This window comes from Danio aesculapii, chromosome 23 (assembly GCF_903798145.1).
Source record: "Danio aesculapii chromosome 23, fDanAes4.1, whole genome shotgun sequence".
In the NCBI taxonomy this organism is placed as follows: Eukaryota; Metazoa; Chordata; class Actinopteri; order Cypriniformes; family Danionidae; genus Danio; species Danio aesculapii.
Genome location: NC_079457.1, coordinates 47230439 through 47246744, shown reverse-complemented (window position 1 = coordinate 47246744; position 16306 = coordinate 47230439). Strand labels below are relative to the sequence as shown.

The 16306-nt window shown below is 35.8% G+C and overlaps 1 protein-coding gene across 2 annotated transcripts in view; it reads left to right on the top strand.

Annotated features, from left to right (window-relative positions):
* cc2d2a (coiled-coil and C2 domain containing 2A) overlaps nt 1-16306 on the top strand; it is a 57402-nt gene that overhangs the window by 27721 nt on the left and 13375 nt on the right. For both annotated transcript variants that reach the window (XM_056449699.1, XM_056449700.1), the window contains 8 exons: nt 1877-1969; nt 3996-4087; nt 9298-9465; nt 10093-10195; nt 10297-10406; nt 13337-13433; nt 13515-13613; nt 15232-15408. In XM_056449699.1, the coding sequence (XP_056305674.1) occupies nt 1877-1969; nt 3996-4087; nt 9298-9465; nt 10093-10195; nt 10297-10406; nt 13337-13433; nt 13515-13613; nt 15232-15408 (939 nt within the window). The remainder of the gene's footprint in view (nt 1-1876; nt 1970-3995; nt 4088-9297; nt 9466-10092; nt 10196-10296; nt 10407-13336; nt 13434-13514; nt 13614-15231; nt 15409-16306) is intronic.

Here is a 16306-nt window from a genome sequence, read left to right as displayed (position 1 = left end):
TAATAAAGCTATTTGTTGTGCTCTCCCATTCACCACGCTCTAAGTTTACCAACTATGAGAATTTCTGATACTCAGAAACCCGGAAATTTGAAAAGGGTCCATTGGGCTCACTATTATACATTTCTTTTGTTAATATTATTTTTATTGGACACCATATGATTTTGCACATTGTCATGGCTATGTTGGAGGGATGCTCTAACAACATCTGACCGTGCTTTTGCAGTAGCTGGTCCTAGGTTGTGGAATGCTCTGCCCCTCTGTATCAGATCTGTTTCATCCCTGTCTGTTTTTAAATCTAGGTTAAAAATCTCTTTGATTTGGCATTTTATCAGTAAAAAGTGTCTGTTTTAGCTATAATTTTATCATTTTATATATACATTTGTTTTTATCTGTTTTGATTTGTACTGTGCAGCACATTGGTCAACCTCTGGTTGTGTTAAATAGTGCTATAGCAATAAAATTGACATTGACATCTACCACTGACAATAAATTGAATTGAATTCGAATTCGAACCACTTGTTTGCTAAACAAAGCTACTGTTGGTCTCATATAAAACATCCACTGACAGACAGAATTGATCAGTTTACAAATGTTATTGTTCATCAATTGTCTAAATATTTGCATATTCAGTAATGCTGAATTTAATATATTAAAATACTGAACTTAATATATTTATTCAAATGAACTAACAGTGAACATAACCTGTGCACCATTTATTAATCTTATCATTTACTAATGCATTATTAAAATCTAAATTCATGCTTGTTAACATTAGTTAATTCATCAAGCGTTAACATGAATTAATAATTAACAGCTTTATTTCCATTAAAGTAAACATGAAATCAAACTAGCCATGTTGATTTCGTTAGCTCACATTGCTAGATTTGTGATCATCAGTTCATCTGTGCATGTCATTACGTAAGCAATGATGTAATGAATAATTCTCAGATTACGTCTGTCTGAGGTACTGGGCGTGGCTAACATACTTAACCACGCCCCTTCAGCTGTCAGTTTTGACAACAAACAGAAATGTGAGTAGGAGGAGTCTGTTAGGTTGTAATATCTCTTTTCTTCATGTTTCTGAATGAAACGCCTACTTTACTACATCCAATCAGCTTGCAGTAGAAAAAACAAGCCACGCCCACTGTTTTCTCATTTAATATTCAGTTTCTTTAGGTACTGCATCACAGTAGGAACAAAAATAAAACGTCACAGTTTCCGGTTTATGCAGACTTTAACTAGATGAACATATACTGTATTAAATGTATTGTTCATGTTTCAAAGCCTTGACTTGAATTATATTTATATATTTTTTGGGGCGTGGGGGAGGGGATGTGAATGGTTGGAATCTCACCTAGGATGACTAGGTGTCTAGAAACGGCTTTGGGGTCTTGAAGGTATTCAGACTAGATTAAAGTCTAGAAAAAGTCTAGAAACGGCTTTGGGGTCTTGAAGGTATTCAGACTAGATTAAAGTCTAGAAAAAGTCTAGAAACGGCTTTGGGGTCTTGAAGGTATTCAGACTAGATTAAAGTCTAGAAAAAGTCTAGAAACGGCTTTGGGGTCTTGAAGATATTCAGACTAGATTAACAGCTCATAACAACATAAAGAAAAAATGGAGGAAATTAAAATGCTAAGACTGTACACCCAAAGATTTTTAAAAGAGCACAAGAGTATTCACTTTTTATGTAGTGTAGTGTAGTACCACCTGGTGTTGAGTAGCTGTTTGTACAAGATACTTTCACAGCAAAAATCTGAAGGAAATCCAGGGAAATCAGGTTTCAGGCATCAGCAGTGCAATGCCTTTTATCTCTTTAGGATGGATGTAATTCATGCGTATATTGAAATTATGTCAAATGTTTGTAATCTTGTTTTAGGATTATGAGAACAGACTAAAGGAGGGAGAGATCGTCGATACTAAAGAGCACATCGATGCACATCGAGCTCTCGTGGCCAAGTATCTCCAAAGAGTGAGTGATGAGAGAAATATTGGGCTGTTTTAATTTACACTTCCACTCAAACGTTTGTGGTCAGAATTTTTACAAATGTCTTTATTTAGTCTCTATTTCTCAGTAGTGTTTCACAGTATTCTTCTGTTTTATAATTTAAAAAAAAACTTTAAAATCAGTAGTTTTATAATGTTATTTAGAATGTTCCATATAATAAATACATTTTTTGACTAATGTTTTATAAAATATATCATAATAATTGAATATTTTAAACTGTTGAGTTTATTTCTGTGTTGTAAAACTGAAATTTAAACATCTTTACTCCAGTCTGTAGAAGCAGAAGATTTTTTAGAAATCATTATTTGATGTTAAAGAAACATTAATTATTATTATTATTATTATTATTATTATTATTATTATTATTATTATTATTATTATTATTATTATTATTATTATTATTATTATTTTATTATTATTATTCATATTATTGCTATTATTATTATTATTATTATTATTATTATTCATATTATTGCTATTATTATTATTATTATTATAATTATTATTATTATTATTATTGCTATTATTATTAGTAGTAGTAGTATTATTAGTATTATTATTATTGCTATTATTATTATTATTATTATTAATATTATTATTATTATTATTATTATTATTATTATTATTGCTATTATTATTATTGCTATTATTATTATTGCTATTATTATTAGTAGTAGTAGTATTAGTAGTATTATTATTATTGCTATTATTATTATTATTATTAATATTATTATTATTGCTATTGCTATTATTATTATTATTATTATTATTATTATTATTATTATTATTATTATTATTATTCATATTATTGCTATTATTATTATTATTATTATTATTATTATTATTATTGCTATTATTATTATTATAATTATTATTATTATTATTGCTATTATTATTAGTAGTAGTAGTATTATTAGTATTATTATTATTGCTATTATTATTATTATTATTATTATTAATATTATTATTATTATTATTATTGCTATTGCTATTATTATTATTATTATTATTATTGCTATTATTATTATTATTATTGCTATTATTATTAGTAGTAGTAGTATTGTTAGTATTATTATTATTGCTATTATTATTATTATTATTATTATTAATATTATTATTATTGCTATTGCTATTATTATTATTATTATTATTATTATTATTATTGCTATTATTATTATTGTTATTATTATTATTATTATTATTGCTATTATTATTATTATTATTGCTATTATTATTATTATTATTATTGCTATTATTATTATTGCTATTATTATTATTATTATTAAGTTAAAAAATGTATTAACAGAACAATCAATAGCACATATTTACTGCTTAAAGTATTTACTGCCACTTCAATTTAGTCTGTAGTACGGCTGCGTGATATTGGAAAAACATTCCAATATTTTGTTTTGCCGCAATATATGTTACAAAATGAATCTAATTTCACCAGATGATTTGAATTGCTCTATTTGAAAAGATTATATTCATTTAGATCAACTAGGGAGGCCAAGTCCTTTCCTATGCAGTTTATTTACATAAATTATAATAAATTACAATCAAAAATTCAAAATAATAAAAATATGCAGAGCTTTTTGGTTTTCTGGGGAGTCAAACAGTATCCAAGTACAGAAATTGAACAGTCAAATGTAAAATAACGTGTTCATCAGTGTATAAATAATTTAAAATATATATATATTTAATAAAATCTTTTAATCTTTAATATCTTTTTGTTTTAATCTAATCCTGCGATGTGACTATTGCAGATACACACAATTGCGATATCGATGCTCAAACGTTATATTGTTCAACCCTAATCTATAATTAATACAAATATTAATTGTTGTTTTATTGTTTAAAATAATTGCCTGACCCCAAATATGTTTTCTGTTTTGTCAGTTTATATCACATATAGAAAGGATAAATATATTGTGTATTGAGCGGTCAATTCCCGAATACCAAGTTCCTTAGATTTCTTGTGTCTCTGTCTCAGGTGCGGGAGTCGGTCATCAACCGTTTCCTCATAGCCAAGCATCATTTCATCCTGTCTGATGTGATTTCAGAGGACGAGGTTCCCAGCATCGGGTAAACGACTCTGTTACCGATCTAATTTACTTCTACAGACTTTAAATAGAGTTCGTCCACACTTGTCTCACATACAGTACATGTCATTTTTAGATATAAGAACTCCAACATAGGCTCATTCTGAAAACATAGCCCTATATACAGTTTTGGAGACCGCAAATTAGGTAGCCAGAGCTACATATGGCTGCATTTAGCTTTTTAAACGAACGCTTCGGGGCGGTATGATGCTGTTCCTTTTCGCGCTTACCAGCTGACCGCTTACCTCCGTAAGGACGGCTTTTCCGCTGTAACCAGTTTGTCCTGTTAGCTCGCCATGTACATCGGCAGACTTGAGATGCAGAGAGGAGTTGAACACGATGACTGGGTTCGAGTCCAGTGAAGAAAGCTTTCAGAAAGCAGGTAAGACAAACACAGAATCCAAGTTATAAAATAAACAAGTAAATAACAGGGTGAGAATGTGGTAAAACCTGAAAACGTGGTAAAAATCAGACAAGGGCTTTTCTTTTTCTGGATTGCTTTTGAAAGTTGTTGGTTGGGTTTAGGGAAGTAGGTGAGCGGGTCAGTCAATAAAATTGGTTGGGTTTAGAGAAGGGGGAGGGCGGGTCAGTCAGTCAGTCAGTCAGTCAGTCAGTTGACAGCAGCCTTTGGTGTGTTTATGCGAGAGCAGCTGGCACGAATCGCACTTACGAGAGAAATTTGACATCTTAAAAAGCGAACACAGCGGCCTCTGGTGGATTCTTGAAAACTAAAGTTGCAAAAAAAAAAAAACTTACCCCCAAGACGTATTTCACGGTCTCCAGAACCGTATATAGAAGTACATTTTCAGAATGAGCCTGGGTTGAAAAACTCTGACCCACTAACATATACTCAGACTGTATCCAAAATCTTCCCCTATATCCTTAAATAGTGCACAATTAAAGGGAGCAGCCATTTCTCGTGGTGTCCGACGTTCTAAAGTACTGCACTCAATCAATCTCACAATGCACCATAATATTGAGTGTACAACTAAAGATATACAAAGACAGCCAGTCGCATTACTATAAATGGCAAAAAGTGCAATGTTCCTAATTGATGCCACAGTGAAAGAAGTCCTGTCTTCCAGTCAAAATAGCCAATCATCAGTCTTTAAAGCCACATGCTTCTGTGGGGGAGGGGTCTGTACAGATTCGCTTGTTTGTTATAGCAAACTCTATTGTTGGGCTAATACTGTGTCTACGTTGATTCTGACATGTGAAAAAGCAATCATGTCAGTCATTGCGGATGCGCAGTAGCTAGACCAAATTGGAAATTGTGTTTTAATTTAATTTAATTTAATTTAATTTAATTTAATTTAATTTAATTTAATTTAATTTAATTTAATTTAATTTAATTTAATTTAATTTAATTTAATTTAATTTAATTTAATTTAATTGTGAGTTCAGTCCTCGGTTTTCGAGATTTCAGGACTCCCCCAATCTTTTAGACAAAATTTTGGTCTTGGATAAACTGCTCAAGGGTGTTATATAGCCAAATTTATATGAAATATAGGGCAAAAATAGCCGCTGAGTGATCAGACTTTCCTTAAAAGGGACTTTGTTAAAACGCATGTACACTCAACGGCTAGAAAATACCCATAATGCACTGTGAGAGTTTGGGCACCGTTTGAATTTCTGCATCTGATCACAAGATGGCGTCCACTGTAAAATCCTATAGCTATATGTTTATAAATAAAATATTTAATTAAAGTGACTTTTGAATGCTTAACAGCAATCAAAAGTCTTTGTTTCATTACTTATAGACCGCTTGCTAAGTGTTAAATAAATATCACAGTGTCTGAACAAGAAGTTCTAATCCGTTTGAGGGATTTATCAGCAGCAAAACAAACAAAATGGCCTCCCTTCAGTGCACTCAGGGCTCTTATTCACTCACACAAGCGAACTAATGTTGGGAATAGCGAATGAGGATAAACAGGGCGGTTTCAGATACAGTCTCAGACTTTTACTTACTCATTTAATAGCTTTTATGTATTTAATGCTGATTATATAACACATTATATAAGCATGTTTGTCAGTTCATGCTGTGAGCATGTCCATGGCAGTCAAGAGGTTGTGTCTACACTGCAAAAAATGCTTTTCTTACTTAGATTCTTTGTCTTGTTTCTAGTCCAATTATCTAGAAATTAAATCAAGAAGCATTTTCTAGACAAGTTTAACATATCTTCTTGTTTTAAGAAATAATATGCCAAAATGAAGTGAATTTTTCCTCAAAACAAGCAAAATAATCTACCAATGGGGTAAGCAAAATTCATATCTTTTTCTTTTTAACATAGGATTATTTTTCTTACCCCATTGGTAGATTATTTAGCTTGTTTTAAGTAAAACTCACTTAATTTTGGCATATTAAAACAAGACTACATGTTAAACTTGTCTAGAAAAGGAAAAGACAAAGAATCTAAGTAAGGAAAGAGTTTTTTGCAGTGTACTCTTAGGTCAGTATGAAGTGATCATGATTTGATGGTTCTGGTCTTTTATTTTTCTCTTTTTTTTCCTCCTGTATGTTTGTGTATTCAGTGGTCCAGGTGCCGGGTATGTTCTGAGGATTTATTTTTTCCCATCCTGTTTTCAGTCTTTATTTTCCTCGTGTTCCTCTCCTCAGATCTGTGTGTTCATGAGCTGCCGTTCTCTGTAGAGATAGTCAGTGTAAAGTGTGTTAGAGTCCAGTCTCTCACTGCAGTCTTGTTTGTATGTGTGCGCGCGTACGTGTGTGTGTGCGTGCATTTTTGAGTGGACATCTGCTGCACGGTGAGTACTGAGAGTGTATGTCTAGCGCAACTGTGCAAATGTATTCATTTAATCAGCAAATTTACTTATTTGTGGAACACTAAAAGAGAAGTTTAACTGAATGTTAATGCTGCTCTTTTCAGTTATTTGTATTATTATTATTGTATTAATATTTTTGTCAGTTTTATTATTATTTCAATTTTATTATTTCTATTATTATTATTATTATTATAATGACTATTTATTTATTTGAATATTATTATTATTATTATTATTGTTATTATTATTATTATTATTATGTATTAATATATGTATTAATATTTTATTATTATTGTTATATATATATAATATAGTCATTATTATTAATATTATCTTATTATTATTATTATTATTATTATTATTTATTTATTTGTTTGTCCATTTTCACATTGAATCTTCAAATTAGTGTGGAATTAATTTACAGTGAAGAAAGTTGATTACATTTCAAATGATTGTTCAATGGTCGGGCGTCATGGTGGGTAGCACAATCGCCTCACAGCAAGAAGTTTGCATGTTCTCCCCATGTTCACGTGGGTTTCCTCCGGGTGCTCCGGTTTCCCCTATAGTCCAAAGACATGCGGTACAGGTGAATATGGAAGGCTAAATTGTCCGTAGTGTGTGAGTGTGTATGGGTGATTCCCAGTGATGGGTTGCAGCTGGAAGGGCATCCACTGCGTAAAATATATGCTGGATAAGTTGGCGGTTCATTCCGTTGTGGTGACCCCAGATTAATAAAGGGACTAAGCCGAAAAGAATGAATGAATGTTTAATGGTCAGTTGTTTATGAGTTTTTATATGGATAAATTGAGTAAAAGCTATTCTTTAAACTAACCTAAATTTACAGACAACAATATTGAAAACAACCGTTAACTGAAGAATGCTTAAAACAGTATTCATATAAGCCCTATATATAACATATATACATATAATAAGCCTTGAATTTTATTTTCAGGTAGTGGAGAGTTCATTACTGATTGAGTTCATCTATTTGAACAAATAAGCTGAATAAATTCTTCACCTTTGATTTGCATAATAATTATACAGATTGTGGATTTATGTTTATATGTTGGCTCTAATTCTTGTTATAATGTTAATGCAATGTGAATTTGGATTTTTCTAAATGAGCGACTATTTGTACTGAGGTTGTAATTCATGCCCGAATTATGTCCATATAAGGGTTTTCCGTACATGTATACACTTCCTTATTGTTTTAGAATCAGAATCAGAATCGGAAAGAGCTTTATTGCCAGGTATGTTCACAATAAATATATTTAAAAAAAAATACAAGTAAGTAGTGAATGCATTACACAATTACCTGTGCCACACTGCTATTTTCGCTAATGCGTGGGATAATATTTCCTTTTTTTCCTTTTGTAAATCAAACATAAGTAATAAAGACCATGAATCAGAATGTATTTGATAAGTTCTTTATTCATGATTAATGAATAAATCCAAATCACATGACCATCACATGACAAATTGAACACTACAAACTGAACTACACTGTTCCTATTTACTAGGACCTTTTATGTGAAGCTGCTTTGACACAATCTACATTGTATAAGCGCTATACAAATAAAGGTGAATTGAATTGAATTGAACATGTTTAATTCCAGAATAAATCATTGTTTTTAAGTGAATCAGTGAATGATTCAGTTGAACTGCAGAAAGAGTCACTGAGAAAGAGCTTAAATAAAGGAGAAGAAACAACTCAAAGTCCCAGTGTTGTTTGACATTAGTGAGTCAAACATAAAATACTATGTTGTGTGTTCAACACCACTATCTGTTTGTTGTACATTTGTTTTTGGTGTCTACTCTGGATGTGTCTGTTCACACTGCAGCAGCTAGAGACTCCACACTGTCTGGTGTAGACACACTCATAGAGTTTGAGACTTACAGAATGAGAAACAGATGAGTTGTATGTGAGTCTAATGAAGTCCTGTGTCTTGGTGTGTGTGTTGTTCAAATTGAATGTTAACCCTAATCCCTCTTTAAAGGCTCACATTAGGGGGCTTTTCCACTGTGTTCCATACCTAGTACAGTACATGGTGCTTTTTTTAGTACCACTCGAGGTTCCAAGCTGGCCGTACCATTACTAAAACATGATGTAAACACACTGCTGATCACCGATTGTTTCAAGAGCAAAGTCAACATAGCATGTCCACATGTGCAGAAGAGGACCAGATCTAAAGAGAAAAGGATGGGACAGTCCAGAATTAAAACATTTTTCAGGAAGTCAATGCAGTAGCGGTGGAGCAGCTATACTAATAATCCCACACCGAAACTGGAGTGCAAACTGATTTGGGCAAGACTGACCCGAACCGTACTGTACTGCACAGTGGAAAAGCAGCGTTATGCTGTGATCAATTATGGAGGATCTCCTCACTGATCTCTGCACTGGCTATCTTTCAGGGTGCTGGGTTGGAACCTGTTCAAGCTGGCAGAGCCCAAACGGCCCCTGAAGCCCCGCAGGAAGGAGAGGAAGAAAGTGACAGCGCAGAACCTCTCAGACGGAGATATTAAACTCCTGGTGAACATCATCAGAGGATATGACATCCCTGTGCGCAGGCCTTACACCGGGTACTTGAACACAACCACAACACATAAGCAGCTCATTCTGCACTTGGGGGAAACATTTTTCTAAATACCTCATTGTAGAATTATACGGTTACTGATAGGGATGCCAAAAGCAGTGGCGCAGTAGGTAGTGCTGTCGCCTCACAGCAAGAAGGTCGCTGGTTCGAGCCTGGGTCAGCTGGCGTTTCTGTGTGGAGTTTGAATGTTCTCCCTGCGTTTGTGTGGGTTTCCTCCAGGTGCTCTGGTTTCCCCCACAGTCCATAGACATGTGGTACAGGTGAATTGGGTAGGCTAAATTATCCGTAGTGTATGAGTGTGAATAAGTGTGTATGTGTTTACCAGTGATGGGTTGCAGCTGGAAGGGCATCCGCTGCATAAAACAAATTCTGGATAAGTTGGCGGTTCATTCCGCTGTGACGACCCCAGATTAATAAAGGGACTAAGCTGAAGAGAAAATGAATGAATGAACTGTGAAGCTGTGAGGGGAATAAAGACCCTCCTTAACCAAGATACTTTTATTATTGGCACAAGTGTGATTTGGAAAAAGTGTCTATCCATGCTTTCACAAAGACACAAGCTGTCTGATCTGTTGTATTTTGTTTATTAAGCTTTGTTGAACTTTATTTTCAGCAAAGCGCCTGTGTTGGCTAAATCTGGGCGATCATTCACAGAGACGTTTACTGCTCCTGTGTCTCAAACCGCTCAGCAGGGCAGTGAGTGGCCCTTTGCACAGGTAACAGCATCCCTGCACCATACCTCATACCTAAGCATTTACCCTTAATCATATTAGACTGTAATGGTGTGTGTGTGTGTATGTGTGTGTGTACACTGTAGCCTCTGATCAGGCCGTTTGTGGAGGTGTCTTTCCAGCGTTCAGTTCTCCAGACGTCCACCGCTGAGGGTCCAAACCCCTGCTGGAATGAGGAGATTGTTCTGCCATTCAGGTCAGACCAAAACCTTTGGCATAATAACATGTAGCTAACTGTAATAACTGCTTGCATTTCTGAAATCTGAAAAATAAATATGCATAAAATCGTATTTCAAATGGTCAAAATTAAGTGCTTAGCAATGATTAAGCTTTGATATATCTACAGAGGGAAATGTACTAAAGTTTTCATGGAACATGATATTTACTTAATATTCTAATGAGTTTTGACTTAAAGGGCCCATAGTTGACCTCTTTTTTCTGATTTAATATTAATATTCTGGTTCTTCTGAGTGTGCCAGTTTAGGTTCAGTTTAAAACACAATTCAGATTTGTTTATTATAATGTGTTAAAAAGTGTCATGTTGGGGGCGTGTCCACAGCTCGCTGATTTAGGGGTGTGACAGGCAGACTGAGAGAACGAGAGAACGAGCTGGAGGAAGAGGTTCAGCATTCAGTCGTACATGTACGACTCAGACACAGACCAAGCAGAGAGTACACAATCATTTGTGTCTTTGTACAGTTTTACAGCCAACTGTGTGCTAGTTTCAAGTGCCGAGCTTGTACACAGAAACTAATAACCACGCACACTGAATTAACTTTGACTGAGGCACGGGATGCGCCGCTTGAAGCTGCGACACGGCACACCAGACACTCTCTGTGGCGCGGCAGAGACATGAAGTGTCCCGAATCGTCACGCCACGCATTTTTAAATTCTAAACATAGGTTTCTGCAGCGGTCCGCGGCGCCCAGCCATCGACTTGAGTGTACCCTGATAGAAACCGATGTTTAGAATTCTAAAACGCATGCTAGTTAAGATCACAGGGAGCTTCTGGGATCGCGAGAAATGCAAACGGCTGAAGTATAAGGTAGACTCAATGAGAAGTACACATGTCTGCAAACCTACCTAAAGATACAACCAATAATTCCGATTAGAGCGATAATGTGGAGAATATTGATCTTGTGTTGAGCCCAATGAGCCTTGCATCTAAAAATAGAGCTAGCGTGTTCCTTTAGTGATATCGCTTCGACTCACGCTGAAAATGGCGGACGTGAATCAACAAACTGAGGATATGATGACGCGCCTGTCAATCAATATATGTGGGTAGGGGGACCGCACTCCTACGTCAGGTAGCGGTCGATTTGAAAACAGCTCCAATTGGTCCACCGTTTTTTATGTTGTTAAAGTGAAAAAAAAAGCACTGGGTGTGTTTATATCACCCCAATATGACGCTCTATACACCATACATGCACATATGTCTGTCCAAACAGCTTGAAAAGTAGATTTTTTACCATAGGTGGCCTTTAAAAAGCTGTGATATTGACCCTTCCAATGTAAAAGTGTAAACATAAATATTTTTACAAACAAATTTGAAATGCTAAAGTTTATATTTTTTCTTTGATTAATTTACTTGTTTAAGTTTTTTATTAAATTTATTTTTTAAAATGCATTGAGGTTCTTTGAAATATGATGCAACATACGTATTATACTTTAGCTAAAAATGTGATGACATTAAAATTAGATGTGTTAGATTAGAAGGCAGCATAGGCGATGTGGTGGCGCAGTACGTAGTGCTGTTGCCTCACAGCAAGAAGGTCGCTGGTTCGAGTTTCGGCTGGGTCATTTCTCTGTGAAGTTTGCATGTTCTCCCCGCGTTCGCGTGGGTTTCCTCCGGGTGCCCCGGTTTCCCCCACAGTCCAAAGACATGTGGTATAGATAAATTGGGTAGGCTAAATTGCCCGTAGTGTATGAGTGTGTATGGGTGTTTCCCAGAGATGGGTTGCAGCTGGAAGGGCATGAACTGTGTTACAAACCCCTGATGTTAGTCTAGGGGATGGTGGGGTTTGACATTTATGTAATTAAAATATATTTATACAAACAGTGAATAAGTGACAACCAAAATAATACCAAAAAAATTTACTATTTATAATTCCCAAAAGTGAACAAAAACACAAATGAATCCAAATTAAAGAAAAAGTAAGGCAAAAATATACTATTTACAGTATTTACAACACTGAGAGACAAATACAAAGACGGGGAAAAACAGGAGAGCTGGCAGAAGGGACGCAGGCGGCGCTAAAGAAATGACAAGAACAAAACCCAAACTAAATCTAACTTCCCAGAAGCATCTAGCTAACTAACTATAAGAAAACTAAATAATTAACACACGAAGAGTCTTCCGAGTCCTGACTGTCTACTCTATCTATCTATCCAAAAGTACAAGGGGTGGCGCTTGCCCCTAACCTAATGTACTATACAAAAGAGTAGTCCTAAGTGTTGCAAAATGTATGTCACGTGACCTTCTTACCTGTCCGCTTTGTTCAAGCCTCGTAAACAACGTAAACAGAGAAATGGAATGATATACGAATAACAGACGCATAACGTGCACACAGAAACGGGCAACAACAAAATACACAGTTAGACAGGGTTCTTTCGTAACGCAACACAATAAACACAAACAAGCGGGAGAAAGAAGACAAGAGAAGGAAGGGGCCTGGCGTGCGCTTTTATGACGGGTGGTCTTTGCTTATTGGATGTGACGTAAGAATGGCGTAACCGGGGAGGAATAGACTGACAGCTGAATAGACCAATGAACGGAACCTGAGAATAATGAAAGCAGATATGGGAGAACAGAGAGAGAGCGAGAGAAAGAGAAACAGCACAAATATGTAACAACTGCGTAAAACATGTGCTGGATAAGTTGGTGGTTCATTCCGCTGTGGCAACCCTGGATTAATAAAGGGACTAAGCCGAAAAGAAAATGAATGAAGGGAGCATAGTGCTGCAGTTTAAATGCCTTTTGTCTCGGAAGGCAGCTCAGTGTTTTGATATAATGCAAAAAAAGTCAGTGTTATTTCCATATTGTGTCCACCTTGAGTTTCGGTGTCCTCAGGGCATGAATAAACGGTGTCCTTTCTCTCTCTCTCTCTCTCTCTCTCTCTCTCTCAGTGCTCCTAATGGAGACTACAGCTCCACCAGCCTGCAGTCGGTCAGAGACGAGGTCTTCATCAACATCTTTGACGAGCTGCTCTATGACGTAGTGGAGGTGAGAAACAACCACATATGAAACATTATAAACCACATGATGTGAAACAGACGTGACCATCGTGTGTGTTCACCCGTTCAGGACGAGAGGGAGAGAGGAAACACCATCCACACTCGCATCGAGCGCCACTGGCTCGGCTCCATCAACATCCCCTTCAGCACCATCTACCTGCAGTCACGGGTAAAACAGTATTCAGTGTTTCCCCTACTATTATATTAGGGGGCGCCCCGCTCTCCCAACGGCTTTCACCGCCCTCCTTAAAGTCAAGTTGATTGTATTTTCTATATTTAGTGCCAGATCACAACTTTTAATAAACAAGTTAAATATCCGTATGTAATATCTTATTTACACAACGTCATGTCATTTCTGTCTCTACATGGTGACGCGTTCACAGACGTCTGCTCTCTGAATCGCGCACGGTGGAGTTCGACACAGACACTCTCTGCTGTATGGGAATGAGAGTGCACGCCACATCTGACAGGCGAATCATTTTGAACGAATCTTTTACGTGACTCCAGAACAATGAGTCCTCTGAGGGAGTGATTCATTCGTTTGTGCACGCGCAAATTTGTGCATGTGGAAGATTAGTTCCTTTTTCTAGTCTTCTATCGGTATCACGTGAAAGACAGAAGCCAGTCATATACATTTAGACCTGTAATAAGAGTTGATCAGTTTATTTCTCGAGTCCTCGGTGTGAGTCATCTCGCTTTACATGCTGTCACGTGATGAACGAATGACTCGAAAACAAGAAGACTCGAAAGGCGAACTAATCATGGCTCCTTTTGGCTCAGGCTGTATGCATTAGCTAAGTTTATATGGGATTATCAGTGTGATATGAACGAACCACTCAAATTTAAAGACCTGTCAGAAGAGGTGAGCTGACATAATCATAGACAAAAGAGCAGGTCAACAATAAATGATTATTTTCTCTTTCTTATATCATTCTAGTTATGACTTGTTTGTAGTGTGATCAACGTTGGGGCTAGTTGTTGAAGCAACTCGTAATATTTTTATTAATATTTTGTCAAATTGAACAAAATGACTCGAAAAAAGATTTGTTCATCTCCGAGTCAGTTAAAAGATCTGAACTTTCCATTTCTACACCGAATGACGGGCTTTGACCCAACTTGGCTGTCAGAGCGGCAATACTCCCCCTGGTTCTACAAGACTGATATTGTCAAGCAAGTCAGTAGGGCCCAATCCCAAATCATTTTTGTACCCCTACCCCTTCCCGTAGACCCTTACAACCTAGGGTTTAGGGGAAGGGCTTCAAAATTTACCCCTAAGAATTGGGACAGCACTACAGCACCTGCACACCTCATCATATGTCATCGTGATCTCTTGCTTCATATGAGATCAGACAATGGCGACTGCTGGAGTTATTCCAGTTGCGTTATATTTTTATATTTATCTTCAGGAAATCACTGAAGGCATATATCATGTTATTATAACCATCTAATGTGGCATATAAGATCGTAACTGTACTGTGTGTTTACACAGTGGCCATATTCATCTATGTAAACACACAAAAACAACATTAACATTACAGCAGACACTGTATAAAGCTCATTATTAGACACTAGACATTACTGACAGGGTATTCAAGTGTCATTGAGTGTCATAATGTTGTGGGACTGCTGTACAGGAGTTATTAATCTAATCAAATTAACCTAATTTGAGTCCTACATCCCTGCACTAATATAACCCTCAAAATGATCAGTCCTGATAGAAGCTGATTGAGCGTATCTGTCAGTAAAGCTGAAAATATCCACATTTGACTCTGGATCTGTGTGTTCAGATTGACGGGACGTTTAAGGTGTGCACTCCTCCAGTGCTGCTGGGATACAGTAAAGAGCGCAGTCTGGGCAGCGAAGGTGGATATGATGCCGTCCGCAGCCCCAGTGAAGGCAGTTTCCTCAGCCTCTTCATCACCATTGAGCCGCAGCTCGTGCCTGGAGACACGGTCAGAGAGAAGGTACGACAGACTAATCTAACATCTTACATTCATACATTAATAGTTAGTGATGGTGAAATTGGGTTTAGGTATTGGCTAGGATTAGGGATACAGAATGAGATCAAACTTTATAACAACTAATAATGAACAGTTAATATCTTAACAATTGACAGGTAATAAGTCAATGGTTAATTGCATGAAAAGTGTTTGGTTTTAGTGCATTTATTAAATCTGGAGTTTGTAATTTGCGGAGATGTGCTCTGTTATTATACCAAATGGCGATATTGTGAACTTGAATCTTTAAAGTCAGCTTCATTGTCATTATGCTACATGTACAGACATGCAGAGAATTGAATGTATGTTACTCTCAGACCCTGGGTGCATACAAATAGCAAAAACACTACAAGAGGAGGGTAAATAGACAATAAATAGAAATTACTTTAGTAAAAATTAGCTTGGTTATATCAGGAGTTCTTATGAAGTTGAACAGTGGTACAGAGTTTTAGTTAAACAGTGTTGTGGCATGATTTAGCTTGGGTCAGTTTCTTTCGTAAATGTTCTTTGTTGTATGTTAGGTCATGGTATTAACAAACCAATAATGCTACTAACTTAATAAACTAATAATTAGCTGTTTATTTACACTTAGTAAGGTAGGATTAGGGTTGGAGAATACGGTCATACTTTATAACTACTAATGAAAAGTTATTTTATTAATAATAAGGTAATAAGCCAGTAGTTAATAACATGAATTGTGGCCTAAACTAAAGTGTTGCCGATTCCTGTCTTTTCTAATCAAACTACTCGTAGGAGTGAAGGTTATTATAGTTATTAAACTAGTGTTGACTTTGATACTGTTTTTAAAGTTTGCTGTTCATTTCAGTTTAGTTTTATCAATGGTTTTGTTTGGTTTACATTTTCA